Raw genomic sequence first — 27,443 nt, forward strand, 5'->3', positions numbered from 1 at the left:
GAGTGTATGAAAAATTGCTTACTTTTACTGCATTTTGCTCCCATTAAACCTCAAAAATTTTTAGGAAAGAGATATTGCATTTTGTGGCATTATTAGTTCTTGATATCTGCCTAAATTGTAGTAACTTGATGAAGAAAAAGCATTTTTCCTGCAAAAGTGATGGGTGTTGAAATTTCACCAAGAAATATCTCAGAATGATTTTCATTATATGCAACAGTAGAAAAGTTAAGATATTGACTTCGTTTGTATATATCCGTCTTACAAAGTGTTGGTATTACTCATTTCAGAAGATCTCTTGAAGTATTTTCTACCAGTCATCTAGCTGCGGCATTGCAGATAGATCCTGATAATAATGCAGGGGAGCTGGTTATCAGTATTCCTCCAGAGGCAAGCCACCTAGTTGGCGAGGGAAGAGCCCTTCGAATTGGTATTGAATTCTCTTTGGAGCAACCCCAGGGTGGCGTGCACTTTGTCATCCCAAATTGTGAAGGGACATTAGCTGAGGTATGCAAAAATTTGAGAATTTCAGTACAGAGACATCTTGTTAGTATATGATTTGCATCATACACTCCTAAATTAATAAAATATTGATTTTTCATTCTGCTATGCACCAGAAATTAATAATTTTTAGTATGTAGTAAAATTAGTGCAACTACTCACCTACTAAACATGAATCTAAATAATCCACTGTTCCAGTTAGCATTAACAACTGAACCATAGTTATTACATAATTTGAAATACTGTGTTAGATAATACACCATGCACATCTAAAAATTCCCGTAACTTCTGAACATCATTAACTATACAAATAAATTTCACACACCAAAAGTATACTTTACACAAGAATAACCCCAGTTAATTTGGTGTACTGGCTAACACTGAAATCACTGTACACAGACAGAGACATGGCGTGACCAAAACCACTGTTCACTATCATAGATGCTGGAAATTTATATTTCCGCGAAAATCCCAAAATATCTTTTTTGTAATATCACAGTACCTTCTGTAAGGGGTGGTCCTCCAACTTGGGGGTTGGGCGAAGGGCTAACAATCCATCACCGTAAAAAACAGCTTGTTACTAAACCCCAACATAAACCACGAAATGGGACTGTTTCTGTGGCATAACAAAGGAATAAGGTTATGAGATTTGGTACTTGAAATGTCACAAGTCTATGTAGAACAGGAGGGGTAACATTAGTAGCAAAAGAACTAGCTAGATATAGGATAGATTTTGTGGGCATACAGGAGATTAGGATAGATGGGACTGGCATTTCACAAATTGGAGATTACTTGTTGGGAAGAAAGCAATAATCACCTTCTATACTGTATGTAGTGATATTCAAAGGTGTAACTAGTATAAAGAGCACAGTTCTTTTGGTAATCACAAAGAAAATAGATGGAAGTCCTTTGGCACTGGAGCCGTACTATCCTCTTCTGTGAAAAAGAAATGAGATGATTGGATTTGTAGCTCAGAGATACCACAGCCATGATTCACAGTTTTATAACGGTCATTAGATCTATCACTGAAGCTTGGGTGGCATTCTGCAAGGATACATATATTTTTATGAAGTTAAATGAAAGGAGTGGTAAGGTGAAATGGAGAAATTTGGAATGGTATTTGTAAGGTTGAAGAAAACAGGAGAGCCCTGGATAATCCCCCCCCCCCCCCATTTCTGATCTTATTTTTTTAATCTTAGCAAAGTGAAACTATTCTAGAAGCAGGGGCGTATTTTGCGGGCTACTGGGGCTACCGGCGGTAGCCCAAGGAAATTACGAAAGAAAAAGTTTATAATATAACATAATGTAATAATTTTGTATTATTAGTTTTACCATAGTAATTAAAATTAAATTAATTGTTAGATATATTTTGTGTAATAATAGGGTCAGCGGTAGTCCAAACCCTTTAACCAGTATACGCCACTGAAGTGTCAGTGACTGTTAAGTGTTTAGCATTGACATCCTCATATCAGGAGGCACTGAAATCTGCTGTTTTTCAGCGAGGTGCACATATGTTCACATATGGACATGAGAATTCATCACGCTTGTGGTTTCCATGCGTGGACAGCTTTGCAGAACCATGCACATGGAGATTGGAGTTCACAGTGGACGAAAATATGACAGCTGTATCCTGTGGCGACCTCTTAGAGGTGGTGTACACTCCTGACATGCGCCGCAAGACTTACCACTACCTCCTCAATACTCCAACATCTGCTCCTAACATTGCACTGGCCGTGGGGTGAGTGATTTTCATATTTATTTTATCTATACCGATTTACACTTCATGTTTGTTTAATGCTTTATTTAACTTCCTGTCGAAGAGTGCTGAGTATTGACTTAATTGAAGAGTGTGATCCAAAACACGTTCAGTTCATTTTTATGTAAGAACTGGGCTAGTTTTTTAATCCACCAGTCTACGGACTGAGCAAGTTTTCAAATGACATGCACAATAACACAAACTTTCAGACAAGAATTGGCGTTGTTTTAGAAGAAAAGAAGCTTAAATATAGTGATAGAAGTCTTAAAAAAATCACATATATTTATAAATACAGCGAAACCTGTTCAAATCAGAACCTGAATAATTCGGAATCCTGTCTATTTCGGAACAATCTATTGGTCCCAGCGAAATTCATATGTATTATGTGTATTTTTTCCTGACTAAAACGGAAACTGTCCAACGCGGAAACGGAAACTATCTGCTACTGTTCAAAACGGAAATAATATTTTGACACACTAATGTAAACTATATTTTGAAACAGTATGTGCTTTCAAGGAATGTACGAAATACTAGTATGTCACTAAAATAAAAACAAGTTTTCTCTGTAAAATTTTTGAGGGTGCGAGGGTGTGTTGGCCTAATGGTCATAAATTGTATTACCCTATTCACTAGCCAGATGAGTCCCTTCAAAGATGTTCAATGCTTCACTCCTGTATACTGTCGTAGCTGGGTAGAACGCAAGGGTATTAGCGATTTCGTGATAAAAAATTCGCGTAAAAATGTTGCACTGTCATTAATTGATGAAGTAAAAGTTATCGAGGAAAATGAGAAACGAAGAGTATGGAAAATAATGTCGAAATATATGAATGGAAAACTCAGGTGTAACTTAACACTTTTAAAAATAAATGCCGTATCATGAGTGAGTGGCTTGCGGTCAATAATGGTGACAAAAAAGAAACAGAAAACAACTGGTTACATAGAAATAAATGAACTGTTGTGGGAGTGGATTGTTCTTGCCCTTTCAAAGATCATGCAAATTTCTGGATCTATTCTGCAAAGAAAACCCTTGAACTGGCAAAGAAATTAGATAATCCAGAATTCAAGGCTTCTAGGCTCCTAGTCCAATTAAATAATGTGCTGTAATATACAGTACAGTATTATATTATAGTGTTAGATATTAAATTTAGTGTAATTAATAAACTTTACAGTGTTTAATGAGTGAGTTACGACACAATTTGTACACGAAATGAGATTTTCATCAAGATCATTCACCTATTAAATAAGTGACAGGAAGCTGATTTAATGTCAGTAGTGTTAAATGGAATATTTTGTAATTCCTACAATTTGTGGCATGCCATTTTGTTTTTAATTTATGCAAATTATAAAATATTCCATTTTAACTTCACACCTGAATAACACGGAAACCTGTCCACAACGGAAAAAAATTAGGACCATGTCACTTCCGTCTTGAACAGGTTTCACTGTAATAAAAATGGTCAATGGACTGAGCGATTTTTGGTATCACATTCTTCAATCGTATATGACGTATAAATGATTCTATTTATTCGCCATTTATCCTCTGCTTTCACCTTCTGCCACTCCTTATCCCTATCTTTATCCTATTCGTCATGTTCTTCTCTCTGTTTCTCTTCTTCAGTCTTCACTTCTTTCTACACTCTTTGTCTTTTCTTCTTCTTTATTTTTTCTTCTCTTCCTACCTTTTTTCATTTTGTCACTTCTTCATCTCTTCTCTTTCTTTCTTAATCACTTCTCTTTTCTTCTTAACATTTCTTTTCTCCTTTCTTTCTTCTCTTCTCAACTTTCACCTTTTGTGCTTTCCTTCTCCTCATACTTTCTCATTTTCTTCTCCTTCATCTTTTCAAAATTTTCTTCTCTTTTCCTCTAACTTTTTGATATCCATTTTCTTGTCTTCCTTCTTGATTCTTCTTTTCTGTTTTTTTTTTCCTCCTATCCCTTTTTTTTTCTTGTTCTTTTTCTCTATCAGTCATTTTCTTTCCCTACTCTGTCTCCATTTTCACATCTTTCTCGTCTCTTTCCCATTTTCTTGTCTTCATCCTTTTCTTCTCCTTCTGCTTTTCTCTTTCTCTTGCTCTCTTAGTCGTATCCTCTTTAATGTTTTTGTATTCTCTTCTTTTTGCTGCTTTTTTTCTCTGTCTCTTCATCTGCTTCCTGTGTTCTTTCTATTATTTTTCTTTATTTGTATTATTACAAGTTAATATATGAAAAGTATTTGATTATGTATTGCTTTGCAGACCTTTCGAAATATTTGTGGATCCATATATGCATGAAGTGACACACTTCTGCTTACCTCAGTTGATGCCACTTTTGAAAGTGTCAGCACGATATATGCACGAGGCATTTGAGTTTTATGAGGAGACACTTGCCAATCGCTATCCATACTCATGCTACAAACAAGTGTTCGTAGATGAAGTGGACCAAGATATTTCTGCTTATGCAACCATGAGTATATTAAGGTAATAGTATTACATCATTTTTCGTTTATCTAGTTATGACACATATTTTCTGTAAGTTTACAATAGCAAGGTGCAAGAATGACAGTTCTTCTAATCTTCTATTAAGATCTTTTTATTGTAGCAGAAATAATTATTTCACTACAATACCTAAGCTATTTTTTTTTTATTGCAGTACAAATCTTCTGCATTCGAATGCCATCATTGACCAGACTTACATAACAAGGAAAGCCATGGCTCAAGCTATTGCTGAACAGTTCTTTGGCTGCTTCATTTCGTTGCAGAACTGGTCTGATATTTGGTTGCCCAAAGGAATCTCGACCTACCTGTGCAGTCTTTATGCTAAAAAATGTTTCGGAAACAATGAGTATAGAGAGTGGATTCAGACGGTAAGTAACATTGTGAAGATGTGAAGTTCTAATTTTAATATATTTTGTCCTTAAAATAATATAATTCGTGATTTTGACTTACTGAAATTTTGTCTTCTGCTGGTTTATAGTTATTAATTGCCAGGGTTAGGATTTTTGGGATAAATTTTCATAGGAAAAAAGGTGCTAAAATAATAAGACAAAAAAGAGACGAAAGGTGCTGCTTTACTAAACTCTTTCTCCTATTTTATCTAATTGAAGTCAGTTTATTCGAAACTAAGCTATATTCAGTATTCAGTAGGTTATTACATACCGGTACCAGTATCATTCACCAGAGAAAACATCGTGATAGTTTCATCAGTTTTGATGAAATCCTGCTTGAATTCCTGCGCCAGAATGAAAAATCGGGATTTGGACACCTTCGATATGACGAAATCTTGTACAGAGAGAAGCCGCGAAAAGTTACAGCACTATGCAGGGGACATCGGGGAGCAGATTTCCCGCAATCCATTGCTCGACTCATTGGTAAGCTGTAGCAGCATGGCAGGTGTTCAGTTTCATTACAGTAGGTCTAAATTATTAGTGAAGAGTTACTTAATGAATGAAAGAATGAATGAATGAATGAATGAATGAATGGAGTTGAAAACTGTTGTAGATCTTACCTTTCATCAAAGCAGCTGTTGAAAATGATGTCCAGCATTCTCGATACAAATGTTGCATCATGCTAAAAAATTCCGAAACACTCGTATCTTTACCTCTGAAATTTCAGATATCACTCGTCTGATTTCATTCTCCAGGGCTTCAAGAGTATGTGGATTGTTCTTGTACACTTTCTGTTTTAAAGTTCCCCACAAATAAAAATCACAGGCACTTAAATCGGGGGAACCAAACACTCCATACGCTTCCCACTGTCCGTGCACTTCATCCCTACCATCTGGGAATTTTAGACCTATCATAATGAAACTGAATGCCCACCTGCACTGCTACAGCTTACTGGTGAGTCGAACAGTGGATTGCAGGCAATCTCTTCCCTGATGTTCCCTGATTAGTGCAGTAGCTTTTCACTGCTTCTCTCTATATTAAACTCATTAAACAACAAATTTACATTCACTAACAGGAGACTACTGATTCCAGTGAAATTAAAAATAGAGTTCATTATAAACATATTGTTGCTTCGCATATCTAGTGGAGACAGCTCAACTGTGAAAAATGAGAATCTGTGTGTCATGCATGCACAGTGCTTAGATTTGTTATGCACTAACACAATGAAGAGAAATGTGTAAAAGATATTTACCATATTTTCAGCAAGAGTATGCAACGAAGACTAAGGAATAATGATTTATGTTTTAGTATGTTTGGGGTTCTTCTGCAACAATTGGTTGCACTACAACATTTCACATGTGCCACCACTTGCCATAACATTTAAAAACTGGTGCATCTGCATTGCTATTCCTCAGGACTTTAAAAAATTGTTGAGCCTCACCTAAGGAAGATTTTCCGTTTTTTTTGTAGTGTTTTTTTAAGGCTACAGTATTACTGTGTTAGTGGCGATGATGATAATAATATTGATGGTGATGATGATAGTGATATCCACAGTGATGATGAAAAAGAGAAATATGGCAATGATGAATTTTTGAAAGATATTTAGCCTTGAGACTAAATATTATAAGGATAAAATTACAAGTTGTTAACTAGAATTGTATATATCGTAAGAATGGGATATGACTATAAATTTTTCTTCAGGAACTGCAAGAAGTGGTGAAATATGAGGAACAGTTTGGAGGCATTGTATTGGATCCCAGTCAGCCTCCTGCACCTATTCCGTCGTCTACTGCATCTCCAGCTGCTCCTCCGAGACCTCCAGACCCAGGGTTCTACTTTCCTACAAGAAATCTGCATACAATGTCACCAAAGTACCTGGAAGTGCTGAGGAAAAAAGCACACCTCGTCATGCGTATGCTGGAGCATCGCATTGGGCAAGAACTCTTACTGCAGGTAAGTTATACTCCCCCTCCTCGTCCTCCTCCTGTTCATTATTCTCATCTTCATATATATCTCATTTCTCTTAAACCCCTTCTTCTTGTGCACAATAATTCAGTTCATCTTTTCTGAAATTATTTCTGTTCCCTACATCTGTTAAGTTTGTATTTCATTCTTTTCTTTCTCTACAGATTATAATATAAACAGAAGATATTATGATACTGCAAAAATTAATTTTTATGGAAATTAACATTTCTTTCTTTGCATTCATCATATTCAGTGTCTACGATTCTGACTGAGAATGATGCATATAATAACTTTTACTTGAAATAATATAATAATGTTTTTTATATAAAAAAAGGAACTAGAAAAGATCAACAATACTAATAGATAGGGGACTACGTCTCTGTCATTTACAAATATGAAGACAGGGTTGCCAATGGAAAACTGGACAATAATACTCGTACTTGAAGAAATTCTGAAATTGACGTAAGATTACAATATAGATTTGTGCGTATGTTTATGAAGAACTTGTGACAACCTAAATAAATTACATCGTAACTATTCCTTTTTCTTGCAACTTTCACTTACTAGCAACTATGTTTTAAACTACCAGTGACCAGAAAATCAAGAGGGTGGTTTTTTGTAGTTCAATGTTATGACAAAATTATGTAAAACCGTGGTTGTTTTAGTTCTTGTACACAGAGTGTTCAGTTTGGTTGAGTTGTTGCAAACTTTGGGAAGTGATGATAATTGTCGAAAGATGTAAGTTTTAATTAATGAACTGATACCTGATGGCTCTGTAGTACAACACTGCATGCCATTAGAAGCATCATTAATGGTGTGCTGTTAGGCAAGTCTCCTATTTTATTTTTTATACAGAGGTATTATTTATAAGATTATAACATCACACCTAAATTTATGTAGAGAGGATTCTGAAAATAGCATCAATTCATCTCTTTCCACACTTTACAATATGACATTGATCTGTCGGTCTCGTTAAAAGATTTTGGTCTTTGAAGCCAGTACAAACATAAGTGTCTAATCCCTGTATGAAGAAAAATAAGAAGAGGATGATGTCATTACAATCAGATTCTCGCTGAAAGTTCTTCCACGTTGGTAATTGATATTTCAAAAATAAGATTTTTCACATGCTCCTAGGGGAGAAGATCAGGTCTGACAAACATAATGGCCAAGTAATAATACCCCCTTTTCAACTTCATCTTTTGGATAATGTTGAACCAAGACATTGTGCTTTTAAGGATAAGTACCTTCATACTGAACTTATGCTAGATGTGGTTTCGTTAACAAAATGTGTTCCTTTTGATACCTATCGTACTCGAGTGTTTGTAACAAACTTTCCCTAACACTCTAGGTATATGCAATATAAAGTGTATGTAATTTGCACAGCACTGATTTGTTTTACTAGTAAGTTTGTGTTCAGAATTTTGTTAATAAATTGTCTATATGTAATAAATTTTGTATAATCATTTTATTACTATTGTGTGACATATCTGTACGAATGTCTGTTGTTGCTTGCAGGTTTTCAACAAGCAGCTTTCACTTGCCTCCAATGCAGCCCAGCAGAAGATAGGCAGTGGTTTGTGGAGTCACATGCTCATTAGCACCAATGTGTTTGCTAAAGCTATCTTCACTGTGACAGGCAAGGACATGGCTGTGTTCATTGATCAGTGGGTGCGCACTGGTGGTCACGCCAAATTCCACCTCAGCTTTGTGTTCAACAGAAAGAGGTGTGTGTATTGAAAATGATAGATCTCTCGCTAGATTATCATACAGTATCTGCACATTTGCTTTACAGTCATTCTATATTAATATATTACGAATTCCTAATATATGTTCAAATAAGTTATCTCTTCCTTTCTAACATCTTTCTTTCTTCAGTCCTGTTCTTCCTTTATTTCTTCCCGTTTTTCTTTTATTTCGGCTTCCTTTTCTCTTCATATTTGTTTTCTTCTTTTGTTACTGCCTTTCTCTTGTTCATGTTCTATTTTTTTCTGGTCAGTTCTTTATTGCTGCACTTTTTCTTTCTCTCTCTCTCTCTCTTTCTCTCTCTCTCTCCCCCTCTCTCTTGCTCTTTTTGCTTTATTTCTTTGTCTTTTCTTATTTTTTCCCATATTTTGTTCTCCATTGCCACACATGTTGGTGTATATGCCATTTGCACCTCTGTCTACTTTTTGGTGATTATGATAAAAAATCCTGTTCTGAGGTTGGGGTACCCATTAGGTCGGATTCTGTTCGTCCTGTATGGTAGGATGACATGAGTATATAAGTAAATAGAATTGATGAAGATGGTGATACTAACAGTGAAATGAGCCCGAGTTTTGTGCCAAAAGTTTCCCAGCATTTGCTTTTGATGAGTTGAAAGAACACCCTGGAGAAACCTGAGCCAGACGACTTGTCTCAACCAGAATTCGATTCCGGGTTTGTTAGATTTCACGGTCAGACATGCTTACCACTACTTCAAAGCGGTGGACCTTTCCATTTTTCTTGTTGCCATTTTTATTTTTTCTTTCTCCCTTTCTTACTCTATTATCTCTTTTCTTGTAGCCTTTCTTTTTTCCTTTATTTCTTTCTGTCTTTCTCCCTTTTTATTCCTTTTGTATTACTCTCTCTCTTCCTTTTTATTTCTCTCCATATCTTCCGACTTTCCTGTCTTTATTTATTTCATTCTTTTTTTTTTCTCCTGTTTACTTTTTCTCTCTTCATTCTCCTCCTTTCCTATCTTCCTTTTATTCTGTTTTACCGTGGAGAACTGCAATTAATATTTCGTCAATTTTCGATCTGATAATAGTTAAAAAAATATTTAGTTCTAATTGTACCTGTTTTACGAAGAGATATTTTCGCACAATATGATATGATATGATATATATTTGTCATTAAACACTTCCTTCCAGTGAGATGGCACTTCACATATTTGTATACAGTGCCATCCACCTTATTACATAGCAAATTTATGCAAGTCATAACTTACTTCCGTCTCTTTCACTTATGTTCTCCTTAAATGTATCTTGTCACCTCTCCTTCACTGGCCTATCCATCTATATTTCCCCATTTCTCCATTCCTGACCCCCACACTTATATCCTCTCCTCACTTCACTTCACTTCCTATTGATATCCTTGTCCCACCCCTACTACTTTCTTGTATTTTCCCCCACTACTTCCCCACTACACCAGCTTCTTAAATCATAATGTTTCTTTTTACTATTCGCCTTTATTCCTTCATCACTGCTACCTGAATCTGTTTCATTTTTCTTCACTTGTCTTGTCGTTGTTTTCCCCTGACTCTGCAACTCACGTACTCACCTTGGAATCGCCTCAAAATGCTGATTGCAGGAATTTTGACTCATTTGTAGATTTCTGCTACGTGTTAATATTTCCTCCTCAGATGACGTCATAGGCTTTACTCGATTGCATGAAGTTGCTTCTTTCTGCATTCCATGTCTGTCTGATGAAATCCGTGTCGTGCTTGCCTTGCTATTTTCATGAATGTTGTCCGAGCTGATATCATTTCCAATGCCCCTCGACACTAATCCCCTAATTTTCTCCTTCAGGACTCTCCTATTCCTCTCCATTTCTTCCGAACCTACTACCGGCTCCTTGATGCTTTCGAGACATTCTTCAACACTAAAGATCAAATTGTTAATCTTTAATTTATCACCACACAGTCTTGCAAATTGACCACTTTTCCTAGCTTCTTTCAGGAAAGGGACCAAAACTCGTCTTCTGCTCCTTACTTCATAACTCCAATCATTATCCATTCTGATGGAAGTGATCCCTAGCAACCTTCTGCTTCTCACGATCTTATCCTTCGTTGTCATGCTCTTGAATTTCACTAGTATAGGCCTAACTTGATCTGGATTGCGATTTCGATTTCTTCTCCCTATTCTAAATACATCCACAATTTGTCCGTCGCTCAAATCCATTCCAAAACACTCCCAGCACACTCCTATTATCTTCTCGTATGTTTCACCACTATGTTCCTTTTCCATTTCTTCTACTCCATTTCTCACAATATGTTATTTTGTAATGAAATCGAGAAGTATGTATATTATTTCTTATATTTTTAGAAATACCGTGGAACTGGAAATTAGGCAGGATGCAACACAACAACGAGGGATCAGAAAATATGTTGGACCACTCCTGGTTACTATCCAAGAATTGGATGGCACCTTCAGGCATACATTACAGGTTGAAGGCACTGTTGCCAAAGCGGACATTACCTGTCACTCTAAGAGTCGTCGTAACAAGAAGAAGAAGATTCCTCTTTGTACTGGCGAAGAAGTAGATATGGACCTCAGTGCCATGGAGTAAGTGTCGTCTTCCCACTTCGTACTGGCATATAATTCATAGTAATGCATGTAAAATATGTTGTTGTTTTCTAATGCCAGGCGTTTGACAATAAAGTCATTTGACCTCTTGCACTCCAATATTTTTCAAAGATATTATAAAGATATTATTGTATGTAAAATATAAACCAGCATGTTTAACTCAACTACCCTGACTAAACTGGGGGGTAGTGTAATCTGCCTCAGAAGTGGTGCCTCCTGAATAATGCTATAACTGGCAATTGTTGGATTCTACTGGGAAGCTAGAGAGAAAATAATGCAGATCACCTAATCCCCATTGGACGTTAACAACACATTGACTAAACCTTTGACAGAAGTGTAAGAGAATACTTGTCATAGCACCATTCTTATTCACTACACATTCATTTAGATGGCAGTGATGGCTCGTGAAATTCAGTTATGTTGTTATTCAGTTAACTGTCCGAAGACAGGTCTGAACCCTACAAGTGATACCAACAAGGCACCACTTATGAGGCAACTAGGCCAGGAGATAATGGAGTAGAGTGATCAGTTCCTTTCCCCCTCCAATTCAGTTATGAAGGGAGCAAATATAAGAAACCAAAATTTCAGATATAAACGTTGGAATTTTAGAATGGTGAATCTGACTACCACTAATATCTAATAGATCGACGGTTCTCAACCTATGGTACGTGTACCACTGGTGGTATGTGAGCTACTGCTGAGTGGTACTTAAAGTTTGAAATAAAAATATAAATTATAATAAAATATAAAAATAGGCCTATGCAGCCGTTTTCTGCAATTTTATGGAACACTCCATTGAATAAATATTCAAAGTGTAACTGTTTCTTAATTAAACAGATCCTGAGAGTGATACATAACATTTTTCCATAATGACTTTTGTTAATGGTACAGCAAATTTGCTAAGTTAAAAATAGTGGTACACCATTAAAAAAGGTTGAGAACCTATGTAATGTCCGCTGAGTTAGCTCTTTGATAGCATGTCTGCCTCCAGACTAGCCGGCCCGAGTTCGATTCTTCTCGGGGTCAGAAATTTTCATGTAAAATTTCTACCTGGGGACTAGAAAAGGTAGTGGTGCACAACTTCTAATCACTAAATTGTGCACCACTATGCCTGGGTTAAATCCCAAATTTCTCCTCAGTGCATATGAAGAGAAGGCATATGTCACTGTTGATAGTGATTCGTCCATCGGATGTGATGTTAAACCTGGTGGCCCCCTTGGTGCTATTTGACAGGAGTAGGCTACGTGTTGGAACTGGGTTTCCCCTTCTCCCTTCCTCATCATCATCCTCACCCATTCCCTACACTACACTTACACGAACACTTACAGATACATTCTCACTAGTACATAATATAACTCTTCACAGATACACATCATGTACAGCATGGCCCGCCAAAGTGGTGTACAACTTGAAAATGGGTCACAGTCCTGCCATCTATCCGCAATATGCGGAACCTGAATCATGCAAGTGAAGTGGGTAGGCATTAGACACATACACACACACGATGATGTTGATTATTATTATTTTTATTATTATTATTATTATTATTATTATTATTATTATTATTATTACTACTATTATTATTATTATTATTATTATTTTGCAGATTGGACTGTTCTTTACTAGAGACAATCATAAAATGAGCTAATGACTCAATGTCCTAAATTGTCACCACCTACCCTACCTGTGGTTTCTGTAAGTGTTAAGACAAACATCAGGTTGAATTCTAATAGAAATGGCTCTCCCCCTATTAATTTCAGTAGAGTTGGGTTCAACTCTTAGTTCTAGCTTTGCTTTGCCACCAAGTTAGAAGCTACCATTGGGGATTCTAAAGCAAACAAAATGTTTTGTACTATTTCTACAAGAATCACAGAGTCCCAAAAACCTGTTTCCAGCAACTGTCACTGGATAATAATATGCAACTATTGTGGCTTAAGGGTTCCATTTATTCACTGTTTTAATGTGATTTCAAGTCATAATTTCTGGTTACAGTGCTGACTCACCAGTCCTGTGGTTGCGTCTGGACCCTGACATGACTCTCCTCCGCTCCACATTCATTGAACAACCAGATTATCAGTGGCAGTACCAACTGCGTCATGAGCGAGATGTGACAGCTCAGATGGAAGCAATCAATGCTCTGGAGCGCTATCCCACACCTGCTACTAGATTAGCACTTACAGACACAATAGAGAACGAACAAGCTTACTACAAAGTGCGATGTCGTGCTGCTCACTGCCTTACCAAGGTGAGAACTCAGATATTGCTTAAAATACATTACAAAGGCTCATTTTAATTGTAGAGTAAGGTTTCTGTTAGATATTTAACTCTAATACTCACTTATGGTTCACGAACAGAGTCAGATTTTATAAAATTTTGGCACTACATATAGCTTCTATCTTTAGGATAATGTAGCTTGACCTGTGTTGTATCCAGTTGTAATTGTATGAAGTAACCAGGTATAATGGACCCAACAGAGTAGGTGACTCTTCTGATATAGCTATTGTTGAAGACTCTAATCTTGGAATCTGACAGGAATGCGACGCGACCCTACAGTTCGCAATAGTGACCCCTATTAGTAATGCTTGCCTCCTACCAGATGTCTAAAAAATTGTGTTCTGTTCCTACCTCACAGTAGAAGCTGTTGAGCAAGTCCCACGTCAGCATCACATTCAGGTGCTGTGTCACTGCTCTCACTACCCCTACTGCCATCACCGTCATCAGTATTACTAATGTTATCACTATCACTACCACTGTCGTAAGCTCCTTAAATTTATAATAATTAGGCTTGTAATGTTTGGGGACTGATAGGGTGCGTTCCAGTGGCTTTAAGTTGACTATCTGTTCACCAGTCAGTACTCTAGCATGCATAAACAGTGTACCTGCTGAATACTCCGTTCGCCAGTCACTACCATAGCATACGTAAACAGTGTACCTGCTGAATAATAATGCTGAAGGTTCTCAGAGCATATTTTTGCAGCAGAATTTGGTGAGAGTTTTGAAGTGAGTGACGGGAATATTATATGTAAATTATCCATTACAAATATACGAGGTTACAAGCGATATTATATACATTGTAGTACAAAAAAATAAAGGAAGAAACTCAAACCCACGAATAATTCTATGATAGTTCTTCTGCACATAACAAAAGGTATGTAAAAATATGTCTTTGTAATGCTATGTAGCGTATGTTTACTTCTAGATCAGTCCAGATTTGTGTATGTGCACCTTGTTATTCATGTAATCGATCGCAGAACCAAATCTATTGTTTTTCTATATTTTCAATATGTCAGCAGAATTCTTCTCAGTTTGTGTGGACACTTACACTCTCATTTTGCCAACATTTTCGAAATATCATATTGCTATTCACCCAGTTCTCGTCTATATAAAAAAAAACTGATTGTCCCTTGCACCAGAATTCATTTATTTGCACCAGATACTGTACCTCGAACTCCAGTCTATGATGGCTGAAATTATTTTCAGAACGTCTTGTAATATTGAACACTACGTGCAATGATAATATACAAGCCTCAGTACATTATCTGTTGTTTTTGATTCCCTGCTTCACTCCGCTACCTCACCCCGCAAGTTCCAAGATTGGAGTCTTCAACAGATATTATCCTGAAGGTGGAAACCGTATGTAAAAGTAGTTTGAAGCATTGGAGATGTTAAGTCACAGGACATAGTGGACTATAAAAAAATCTTCTGGAAATCGGATGTGTGCTACTATAATCGTACATGTAAAACATGAAGATAATAATTACTAAAGTAATACATTGTTATCAATTGAACAGTGACACACTGTGCTGTTATATCAGTAGCCTACACAGTAATAACTGGAAAAATATGTTACTCATATCTGAACATTATTGAACATCTTTTATGTTATTCTATACACTTCACATGAAATTAACTGCTAACTCATAGTAAAAGATCTTTCTTCAGTGTGTCTTTGTACAGTGTTAGTAGCAAAGTGTACTGCATATTAGAACCTTCTTTTTTTTTAGGCCCATCTCTTGTATATTTTTATGTAAAACTGAAGGAGCTGTTTTGTCTTTTCTATAGGTTGCAAATGCAATGGTTGCGAACTGGGCAGGACCTCCTGCAATGCTTGCAATTTTTCGGAAGTTGTTTGGTTCATTTTCTTGCCCCCACATAGTGAGACAGAATAACTTCACAAATCTCCAGCACTATTTTCTACAAAAGGTAAGAATTTATCGTTGTATTTTCCCAATATTACTTATTAATGCATAACCTGTCTTTGGATAGTTGACTAAACAACAGCCTATATAAAATATTTCTCTTATAGGTACTATATATTGATTCTTAGAAGTTGAAAGTGAAATTTCAAAAGTGAGGAACTTCTAATTTTAATTTGTTCACCACTTACTTAAAAAAAAGAAATGTGTAACTTCTTTATACTGTTTAATAACAATCAGTTATAACAGAAATTTGATGTTTGTGAAGTTTTCAGTGTATATAAAAAATTACATTAATACTGTGTATTATGTTTGATTGATTAACATATATAACTTGTTTCGTGTCAAAAAAACCTGAAGTTCAACAGATTTTTTAAACAAGTTCTTTTATATTCCATCATCCATAATTGAGGACCGTTTTTGCAAAACTTGCTAACTGAAAAAACTAAATTTTACAGGAGAGACAAAACACTATAGTAAGCAAGTTTTGCTGTATATCTCACTTATAGCAGAAAGCAAGTTTTGAAAAAACGATCACACTTTGACACACTACAATGAAGAGAAATAACCCAATTTTACTAAGACGCTTTGAACATCATGTAGAGGCCTGCCTTATGTTAACGAATCCGTCAAAATCTCAATTTTGCAAATTTTGCAGTTTGCAAGTTTCGCCAAAACGGTCCTCAATTCACCTTCACCTTCATCTTCATATTAGTCGTTTTCAATTTCATTATCTTGAACTTCGCTTTCACCTTCATAATCATTTTAATTTCACTTTCAGCTTCACCATCATCTTCACCTTCGCCTTCATCTTTTTTCTCTTCCCTCTCTTTCTCGTCTTTCTCTTCCTCTTCTGTCTTTTCTTCTGCATGACTTGGATTATATAGTGCTGTCTGATTTATTTATTTTATTTATTTGAATATACAATTTCTTGGATCCTATTTCACCCAAAAGTACATTAGGGTTATAGTTATAGACTAATAGTTTATATTATTATAATAAGAATACATTTGACGTGGATAACCCAGTCTTGCTACTTAAAATTAACACATATCTACTACATTTGAATTAATTACAAGTTCATAAATATATCACATATAAACTTACAAAACTGTCTATAGCAGCATGTTTTTCTGAACACATTGAATAATGGTTTGTCATATATTATATTACAAAAGTGTAAATGTCCGACCAAAAAAAAATCTTTTGTTTTCTAATACTGGACAATGAAGCAAAATGTGGTCCACAGTTTGCTATTCCTCACAGATATATAAGTAACCATTTTCCTTATGTAATTTAAATCATTCTAAATAAGAGCCAAATTTTCCATGACCATATAATTTTGTTGCTATTTAAGCAAATGTTGATCCTAGGAAAAAAGATTTCTCTTGTAACTGCATAGCCATTAATTTATTGTTCCATCTATTCATTTTGTGTTCATTTATTTTCTTTTCGCATATGAATAAAGGCACAGACTATAGCTGAAATTTAAGTTTGAAACTGCAGTACTTTCATCACTTCTTTCATTTCCTGCTGTTCCACCGTGTCCTCGCACCCATGAGAAGCAAATGTGTTTGTCACAAGGTACTAAATTTCTTTTGATTTCCACTGCCAGAGGATTAACATAATTTTCCACGCACTTTCCGGAAAGAATTTCTCTAATTTTATATAAAACTTGTTTTGGATCGTATAATGAAGAGAGAAATCAATGAATTTTACCCAGAATCGAATTCAAGACTTTCTACTCTGTAGCCAGTCATGCTTCTGGTTAAGATATCTCTAGGAATGGTATATGTAAATCTGTTATTGTGTTGTTTTCTAGACCATTCCAGTAGCGATGGCTGGACTGCGAAATACACATGGCATATGTCCACCAGAGGTGATAAGATTCTTGTTGGATCTGTTCAAGTACAATGACAACAGCAAAAACAGGTTTTCTGATAACTACTATCGAGCATCTTTGGTGGAAGCATTGGGAGCTACAGTCACTCCAGTGATCTCAGTTGTGCAGCAAGGGTATGTTCATACTGTATATCTATGGTGCTCGGTAAAAAGGGCATAAATCAGAAGTACGTGGTTTTGAGTTATGACCTACATGTGATTACAAAACTGTACTTCTTCAGATGGTATAAAGGGCATCTCTTCCATAGTTATGTAGAGTGTCAGATTTCCAGCACATCATAATAATTAAGTGTTCGCGTAGGCTTCCGCGGCTGGTGTACATGGTGTGTGGATAAGCTTCAGGGCTTCTACCGCGTTGTCTTAAGAGGATTAAGACAACGCGGTATAAGCCCTGAAGCTTATCCACACACCACATCATAATAATGTTGGTCCTCATTTCAAACTTTGCTTTTGCTCTACTGAAAACTTACAATATATGACTTATGCCTTTTTTTACTGCTCACCATTGAATAAAAACTGTAAAAATAATTCTGCATTGTAGTCGTAGTATCAAAAGTTACAAATATTAAGGCTATAAAATTTGCCAAAGCAAAATTGTCTTATATTAGACTCTTCAGTGTTCATTATATTTCTATTATCGAGGAATAAATGTTACCATTTTAGTGTATTTATGAAATAACGCGATATTTTTCGTACAACGTAATTTCAGAATTTAAAAAATGCTTTATTATTGCCCAAATTACCGTCCTCATACTCATCAAAATCATAATAATCATCATAGTTACGACCACTACCACCACCACCACCACCATCACCACCACCACCACCACCATCACCACCATCACCATCCCCCCTTTCATCATCTCTTTGTCTTTCTCCCTCGTCTCGAAGATACTGCCATTGAAGTGGGTCGTTTTCAGATAAAACTTCATAATTTCATAATAGAATTCTGTATCTCTCTATTTTCTCTCTTCGTTTACATCTCAGTTTATGCTTTTACTCTCTTAGATTTTTTCTTTTGTAATTTAGTGTGTTCTGTCTATATTGTATCATTCCAACCTGATAATAGTTTAGCTTTCAATATACGTGATTGCAATCTTTCTCAATGTTTTGTTGCTTTCATCATTTAATGCTTCGTACTGTCTCTTTCTTATACATAAAATTTCATCCCGTTTTTTATATACATAGTTATATTGATCTTGATTTCTAATCCACAGGACAGCCATCACAGCGGAATCTTTATCATCGGATACAAAATTAGTCCTGGAGGAGATAACTCGGTGCTTGAATCTTGAGAAATTGCTCCCATGTTACAAGTTTACAGTATCAGTAGCCTGTCTCAAGGCAATACGTAAGCTGCAGAAGTTTGGCCACTTGCCAAGCAATCCATCCCTCTTCCGCAGCTATGCTGCATATGGTCAGTTTATTGGTAAGTATCACAATGTCCCAGTTAGATGAGTCTGTTTAAGAGAAGATTATTAATATTAACTGTGAAACTTATTTATAAAGAAACATGTGAGATGTAGTTCTTTGTGTTTGTCTTTTAAAATGAAATGAAGAAAGATATCTATAATTTCATATTGTAATCTTGCACAGATGTGAGACTTGCTGCTCTGGAAGCTCTTGTAGATTTTACAAAGGTGGATGGTCGATGGCAGGACCTGGAATTTCTCTTAGATCTGGCAGAGAATGATCCAGAGCCCATGGTGCAACATAAGTTGATAAGGATGCTGGTGGAGAATCCTCCATTTGAGCGGTCACACAAGCACAGATTGGATCGTGAGGAGCTTGTTGAACGACTCTGGAACTTGATTAAGTTAGTAGCATGACAGTACATTTCATATTTTACTTATTATCCGAAGTATTGTGATTCTGCATAAAATCGTTTTCGAAATTTTTTCATAATTAGCAATCACACCAGAAAAGTGGTTTCTGGCATACTGTCTGTCTGTGTCTCTTTCTTTTAGCCTGTCCGACTATCTGACTACTCAACCGTCTTTCTGCAGCAATTTCTCTTAAAATATTGAACGTATTTTGTCCATATTCAGTATTTACAAGTCAATTCAATAAGTAATGATGCACATGAAAGATACTGCTAATCATTTTTACTACATAAGTTATGCTGGTAGAATTTTGTTTGAAAAAGTAACACAAATGATCATTTGTTATACATTTTTTCAGACGGAATTTTTTCATGAATTTGTTTCTTGTACAAGGACATAATGGTACATAAAACGGTACATCATCATCATCATCATCATCATCATCATCATCATCATCATCACCATCATCATCATCATCATCATCATCATCATCACCACTCCATGATTTAGACATCATTGTCTGTTCCGACTTCACAGTCATATTTATTATTGGTTTTGATACTGTCAGTGACCTACTTAGACATGTTTCACTATACATTCTGTTCACATTTTCCCTCCCACCATCATTTCTACCATTATTTCCTTATTGTTGTTTCAGTGTCTCATAGTTTCTAAATAGTCTTTTTCTGAGGGATTTTGAGTAGTACAAAAATGCCAACAAATTTCCGTCAGGTATCTATAATGATTTAATGAAAATATCTTGGTGTTTTGATAGACAATTCTAATGACAGAAAATATGAAATACTTAACAGACTACATAATGCAAACAGAATTTTTTATGCTGTTCACAAATTATTATTTTCCCGATGAAAGAGTAATGATGAGTATGATGACGCAGAATATCTGCATGGAAATATCATATGTACTTCGGTACATTATAATAATAATATATATTATTTTCCCGTTTTTTTAACCAGAAATTTAAAAATCATTTTCTACAAAACACTAATCCAACCTGTACTATTATATCGATCAGAAACGTGGAGCTTAACTAAAAAGGAGAAACACAAATTAATGGCTTTTGAAAACAAAGTGTTCAGGAAAGTTTTTGGTCCAATTTTTTACCCACTTGAAAACAAGTAATGATATTCACAAACTTTATAATCACCCGTCAATTTTAGATGTAATACAGACCAGAAGATTAATTTGGGCAGGACATTTTGTACATATGGATGATTCCAGCAGTGCAAAACAAATATACATATGAACACCTTTAACAACACAAGGCCACTGGGAAGACCTCGAAGTAGATGGAAAGATGAAATTCAGAAGGAATGCATGGAAATGGGAATTACCAACTGGGAGGAACTAGCAAAAGACAGAACAAAGTGGAAGCGTTTTGTGAAATTGACATTGAGTGAACATGCTCCATAATGTCCTTTGAGAGCTTGAGAGTGACTTTTGTTACAGATCCTTGACACTGTATTAATATTACTCTTACAGTTGCATGCTGTCACATGATTCGTGCTTACGGTGTGACTATGTTGATCTCTACTATGTTCTGTATGGAACCCGAAGACCTTTATGCCTGCCCATCCCTGAATTGGCTGCCATTCTCAATATTAAACATGAGCGACATACCAGCCCAACTCAGGAAAGAGATGTAAGTCATTTTTACAGTTAATTTTCTGCTTAACAGTTTGCCCAGCAGTTAGAAAGTGCAATCCAAACACTGTTTTAATAATGAACCACTGCTTTATTCCTCATTTAGAATAATTTTTTCTACAATTTATTACTGTATATTTATTATTACTTACTTACTTAAGGCTTTTAAGGAACCCAGAGGTTCATTGCTGCCCTCACATAAGCCCACCATCGGTCCTTATCCTAAAAAAGATTAATCCAGTCCCTACCATCATATCCCACCTCCCTCAGATCCATTTTAATATTATCCTCCCATCTACATCTCGGCCTCCCCAAAGGTCTTATTCCCTCTGGCCTTCCAACTAACACTCTATGCATTTCTGGATTCGTCCATACATTTATTATTATTATTATTATTATTATTATTATTATTATTATTATCATTACTACTACTACTACTACTACTATTAAACATTAAACTAAAAAATGAAGGAAAAAGTGTGTTGATAGTGTGACAAAATGGAAGAAGTGTAATATGAGGGATAATATGTTTAGCTACATCTTCTACTGAATGGATTGTTAACAGGTGAAACCTCCACTTCCTTTGATTCCATTTGTGAGTGCTTCCAGCGATATGGATATTGGTCCCCCTCCCTCAGGTCCATTGAAACGCAAAGCTGGTTCCCCTCTTCGTGAGACAGAACTCTTGACTGATGACAATCACCTTGGCCTGGTCACTGTTGAGATTGTTGCTGGAGATGAAGGCAGCAAGGTTCACGTTAAGGTACGAGAAAATAGAAGAGTCTTAGAATTATTACATAATTTTTCTCTAAAATTAGTGTCTCCTATTTTGTGCAAGACAGGTTTTGAGTCTTTGGTATCGAAATAGTGATTTTATCTGTGAATTGCATTTTCTTGAAAGTATGACATAAAAGAGTGGATGCATAGAAATGGCAATCTCGTAACTTACTACTTTTGGACATTTGTGCTTCCTATTAGTAATACAGTTTTCCATAACTATTGGAACAAAGGATCTGCATAGGCTACATGAAGGTGGCAGTCACTAGAATTACCTGTTCATAAGTTTGTAACTTACTAACTTTCATCAAGTGTGGAGTTTGTTTTGTATGAAATATTTCACAGCTAATTTGTCTGATAAATATACAGATAATTTTTTAAAGATCTTAATGAAACAGTACAGTAATGGCACTTGTACACAATCTCTACTTTTGTCAAAAATTTAACGTCATCTGCCCAGGATCAAACTTACTATTATAACTAGGAAAATTATACTGAAACAAGTTTTTGTTTTTATTTTATGTAGCAGGAAAGTCCTAGCACTTCAACAGCAACACCTGTGTCAACCACTGCACCAATTGCACCACCAATGGCAACAATTGTGACAACTGCACCTATGATACCAGTGACATCTGTTATTCATACAACCACAGCTCCATTAATACCTCCAGGGGCAAATCCGATGCCACTTCCAGAAGGACAGGTCAAGTCCGAGTACTTTTCAGACAATTCCCAGTCATTGCCTGGAATTCTAGGAATGCCAGGTCCTGTAGGATTTGAACCAGGAATGTTCCGTAACAAAGAAAGTGATGGCGAAAATGGACATAAGCATCATAAATCAGATTCCATGTCAAAGGTAAGGGTAGTTCGTATTTTGAAGAGGAGGAAGTGACAGGATCAGTATGTTGATATTTCTACTCACATCAATCTGAAAGTTAGAATTGTGCAAAATTGTCTTCATGTAGATAGGTTGTTGAGTTACCATATATGCCATTGTTTGAGAGGTTAGTGAATCCAAGTCGCAACCCACCAAACCAAACTAACAGTCAAATTAAACTAAATTTAACAAACAAAGAAGTCAAACCAAACAGTTATAAATCAACTAACAAAATAAACCAAACAATTAAATCAAATCCAAACCACTGAGCCAACAAATTAAACCGAACCCAAACAACAAAACTAAATCAAACCAAATCCAAACAATCGACCAATAAATCAAACAAGTCAAACCAAATCAACGAACTAAATCCAATCAACTAACCTACTAACCAAACCGAAATAACCAATCAAGTTATATGAATTTTTGGGCTTTCACAGTAAATGGGTTCAGTAGTGTATATTTTTTGGTATTGTACCATGTCCTGGTTAATGTTATGTTCCAGGACATGGTAGATTACTCTAAAATTTACTTTTGAACATTCTGTGATTACTATAAAAAAAGTGAGTAGAAGTGTTTGATTATGCAGCATACCAATACATACTGTTTTCTTGCAGCTTAAAAAGAAGAAGAAAGACAAGAAGAAACACAAACATAAGCACAAGCATAGACGTGACCATAAACATGGAAAAGAGAAGGATAAAGAGAAGGACAAAGACAAAGATAAAAAGGATTTAAGCAAGCTGAAAATCAAAGAAGAGACATTGAGTTCGGGCAGTTCGAGTCCAAGTCCCAGTGCGTCTATTTCCCGTGAATTTTCTTTCTAAGAACTCTTATTTATTCCAGTAATCATTTTTTAATCCATTGCAATTGCATCTGAATCAATTTACAGGTGCTGCACAGAAGGAAGGTTTCTGAGCCTATTCCACTCTCTGATGGTGTTCATACTTCTTCTGTATGTATATTTCTCACTATTTCTTTATTCGTTTCACTTTGTTGTATTTATTCCTTTATCATGGTGCTTAGAAGTAAGACTATTTTTGCAGGTTAAGTAACTCAAGTAGTGAGCTTAAAATGCTGTGTTAATAAAACGTGTTGTAATGAATTATTTAGGGCATAAAATTTTTCTAGTTCCAGATTCATATGCTATTATTTTTATAACAAAATTTCATTACAACGAATTAATTCCATCATCTCACTTAGAGTATACAGTGGAGCTTCAATTATTGTTATTAATTCGTTCTATGAACTGCAATGGTTTCCAAAATGATGATATAATTAAACTCATATTACAGGAACAGTTCATTATTACAAAAATAAAGCCTATTAGCTTTAAACGTCTTTCATTTAGGTTATAACTTTGAAAAAAAAAAAGGTTAATTTTTTTATTATAATTTTTTTTGGTCCTTAAATTGTCGTTTTTCACCCCAACTCTGTGATAGATGTTGCTAGTGCCGTGAAGTGTAGGCCATTTAGTTGTAAAAAAAACTATCCAGAGTGCACCACAGGCAGTGGATTCATATCAAATTTGTAATGAATGATGAGGATATGTTTTTTTTTGTGTGTCTAGTCAATTGAAGACTGGCTAGAATCCCTTAAGTAGGGACCTGAATTTTTAGCATCTATTTTCATCAAAATTAGCATCTATTTTTCTCAGAATAAGCATCTATTTTTTTCTGAAATTAGCATCTGCTCCCCCTCCCCCCAAATTGGCATCAATTTTTTACTTTGTGCATTCTACCTTTCCTTTCTCAAAAGATATCATTGTGAACAGTTCAGCGTTTTTTTTTTTCTTCAAATTACATCGTCTGTCTGAAACAACAGCACCATACTGTGATAAAACACGTTCACTATCAACATTGTTTATTGGTGTCCCCAATACTTACAATCAAATGAAAATGCTTTATTCTCCAACGTGGCAATTGCAGAATTTATAAAAAAAACTGTCTTAGCACCTGAAACATAGAGTCTATGACATGAAACCCCACCAATCATTCTTGGAGACCCTGTATTAAATTCATTTAAATGTGATTTCTGATTATTAGCAAATGTATCATATATGTCCTTTGTCATGTATAGCTTCACTTCTTTTTAGCAAGAGAAGGATACACTATTGAGTTTGTTTCCTCATATCATTGAAAATAATTGATTTACATTGTAAGAGAAATGGTAAATGAGGTTTTTCGTTTGATGGAGAGAATGTACGGTAATCTTTAATATAGATCATGTATAAAATCAGAAAGAACACTGAAGATTTTAGTAATGAATGTATGTGTGGCAAAGTACTAATAGGTATTGTAGTATCATTAGTGATAGAAATAATGGTACTTATCCTGCAAAAATAAATGTTGAGACTGTATTGTTTTCATACTTACATACTATTTGAGTTGATCTTTTGTAATATTTGCTATTAAATGTATTTTGAATATTAGTACAGATGTATGAATAAAAATATTATTTTGTGTAAACATGTGGGTTTTGGCTTATTTTCCTCCCTAAAGAAAAAAAACTGGCATTATGACCAGTACAAGATTTATTCATTAGGAGAAATTAATTTTGTTTCATAAAAATCTGAAGAGGAGGAGGAGGAGGAGGTGGTGGTGGTGGTGGTGGTGGTGGTGGTGGCGGCGGCGGCATTGTTAATAATGGCAGCTGTGGTAGTAATATATTATCCAGAAGCTTTGAAGATCTCTATTTGCCTTGCCATTATATTTTCATTCTGAGTCGAGATAAAATGAAGTCGAATTGTCTGTATTTACTCAGCACTCTCTAGAGTGTAAGACGCATTTTGGTTATGTTATGAAGGTTTTACATAGCCGTGCCATTCAAACAGTGATGACTTGAGCTCGGATTTCATTACCCTACTCTCTGCTGTTAGCTGCACAGCAAAACTTGAAATAAATATAAACAAAACACATTCGTAGCAAGTTTCTGAGGCTCTGCTCTCTTCCCTATAGGTACAGTCAGGCAAAGAACCTTGTAGAAAGTCAAGACAGTTTTCGTTTGCAATAAATTTAACATTATTTTGCAGAAATTTCATATGGAACGTAACAGACAAAACTTAATACTTTGAAAAAGATCGAAAAATACATAAATTGAATACACTTCTAAGCATAACAAAATATAAATGACACTCGGGAGGAAATTAAACGCAGAGTAAATATAGGAAATGCCTGTTATTATTCGGTTGAGAAGCTTTTGTCATCTAGTCTGCTGTCAAAAAATCTGAAAGTTAGAATTTATAAAACAGTTATATTACCGGTTGCTCTGTATGGTTGTGAAACGTGAACTCTCACTTTGAGAGAGGAACAGAGATTAAGGATGTTTAAGAATAAGGTTCTTAGGAAAATATTTAGGGTTAAGAGGAATGAAGTTACAGGAGAATGGAGAAAGTTACACAACGCAGAACTTCTTGCATTGTATTTTTCACCTGACATAATTAGGAGCATTAAATCCAGATGTTCGAGATGGGCAGGACATGTAGCACGTATGGGCGAATCCAGAAATGCATATAAAGTGTTAGTTGGGAGACCGGAGGGGAAAAAGACCTTTGGGGAAGCCGAGACGTAGATGGGAGGATAATACTAAAATGGATTTGAGGGAGGTGGGATATGATGATAAGAGACTGGATTAATCTTGCTCAGGATAGGGACCTATAGCGGGCTTATGTGAGGGCGGCGATGAACCTGCGGGTTCCTTAAAAGCCATTTGTAAGTAAGTAATGGATAACAAAACTAACCATTAGTTCACTGACTTTATAAAAAAAATACATAAATACACTTCAATGTATAATAAAATTATTTATTGGTTCACTAGCTGAAAAATTACAAAATAAATACCTACATAGATTAAATACACCTATATACATAACAAAATTAGCCATTGGTTCACTGACTTAAAAAAATACAGAATAAATACATAAATTAAACATACACTTCACTCAAACAAGCACAATGACTATTGCTTTAATATTGTAGTTGGGAGTTTCCACTCAGAACTTACGTAAAAACTTTAGCTATACTCTATATACTGCTAATCATTTCCAAAGTTTTGGTGAATGAAATTCGACTGTTATTTACCCAAAATTGCAATAGTTCTCAACATGAACTAAACCATTTAGTGTTCTTCAGAATTACTGATAATAGGTGAACGGCCTCAGTTACTCAGCTCTGTATTTACTCAGCACTCTCTACAGTGTAAGACGCATTTTGGTTATAGCATATTGCAGAGTCATAATTGTAATGAATTCGCTGAACACAAGCTACAGATCTGTTGTTCGCTCGAAATTATTATGGCACTCAATATCAATTATAGCATTGACAATAAGTTTTTCTAAATATCGTCTGGCTATCCAGAACATTTGGAGAAAATATTATCCCTCTTCCCCTACAATCAAAGCATGTGATGGTTTCATGTATGGTTGCTAACAAGTGACAGTAAATTTTCGAGTATCAGACAGACAAAAAAAATCACATATTGTTCCCTGGTTATGCTACGAAATTTTGGAGAATAAGTTGTAATCTGCATTATAAGACAAACTCACTATACCCAGTGCCTATAAATTTTCTCCATTCCATTGATCCTTGCTCCAAATGTACTCTTAATATATTGGAGAATAAAATTCTTACATACCGGTATTTGCAATATTTACTGCTCTGTGTGATTTACTTAATCTTTTAATCCCTCCTGAAAACCAAAATAATTTGCTTATGAAGGAATTTTTTTCAGCAGCATTGTTGGGCAGTAAAATTCACGATATATCTGCAATATAAATGACAATGTTATATTCAGGGAGTGGT

The 27,443-nt window shown here is 35.4% G+C and overlaps 1 protein-coding gene across 3 annotated transcripts in view; it reads left to right on the forward strand.

The window, feature by feature from the left end:
- Taf2 (TATA-box binding protein associated factor 2) overlaps nt 1–25,112 on the forward strand; it is a 30,359-nt gene extending 5,247 nt beyond the window's left edge. For 2 of the 3 annotated variants that reach the window (XM_069847728.1, XM_069847727.1), the window contains 16 exons: nt 288–504; nt 1,998–2,236; nt 4,489–4,710; nt 4,883–5,096; nt 6,819–7,070; nt 8,598–8,806; nt 11,144–11,383; nt 13,397–13,649; nt 15,467–15,607; nt 17,423–17,616; nt 18,720–18,931; nt 19,099–19,318; nt 20,829–20,988; nt 21,556–21,753; nt 22,294–22,623; nt 23,262–23,609. In XM_069847728.1, coding sequence (XP_069703829.1) covers nt 288–504; nt 1,998–2,236; nt 4,489–4,710; nt 4,883–5,096; nt 6,819–7,070; nt 8,598–8,806; nt 11,144–11,383; nt 13,397–13,649; nt 15,467–15,607; nt 17,423–17,616; nt 18,720–18,931; nt 19,099–19,318; nt 20,829–20,988; nt 21,556–21,753; nt 22,294–22,623; nt 23,262–23,471 — 3,511 coding nt within the window. In that variant the 3' untranslated portion in view covers nt 23,472–23,609. Of the gene's footprint in view, nt 1–287; nt 505–1,997; nt 2,237–4,488; nt 4,711–4,882; nt 5,097–6,818; nt 7,071–8,597; nt 8,807–11,143; nt 11,384–13,396; nt 13,650–15,466; nt 15,608–17,422; nt 17,617–18,719; nt 18,932–19,098; nt 19,319–20,828; nt 20,989–21,555; nt 21,754–22,293; nt 22,624–23,261 lie in introns of all 3 variants that reach the window. The other variant, XM_069847729.1, reaches the window with a different exon arrangement.
- The last annotated feature ends 2,331 nt before the right edge of the window (nt 25,113–27,443 follow it).

This window comes from Periplaneta americana, chromosome 15 (genome assembly GCF_040183065.1).
Source record: "Periplaneta americana isolate PAMFEO1 chromosome 15, P.americana_PAMFEO1_priV1, whole genome shotgun sequence".
Taxonomy (NCBI): domain Eukaryota; kingdom Metazoa; phylum Arthropoda; class Insecta; order Blattodea; family Blattidae; genus Periplaneta; species Periplaneta americana.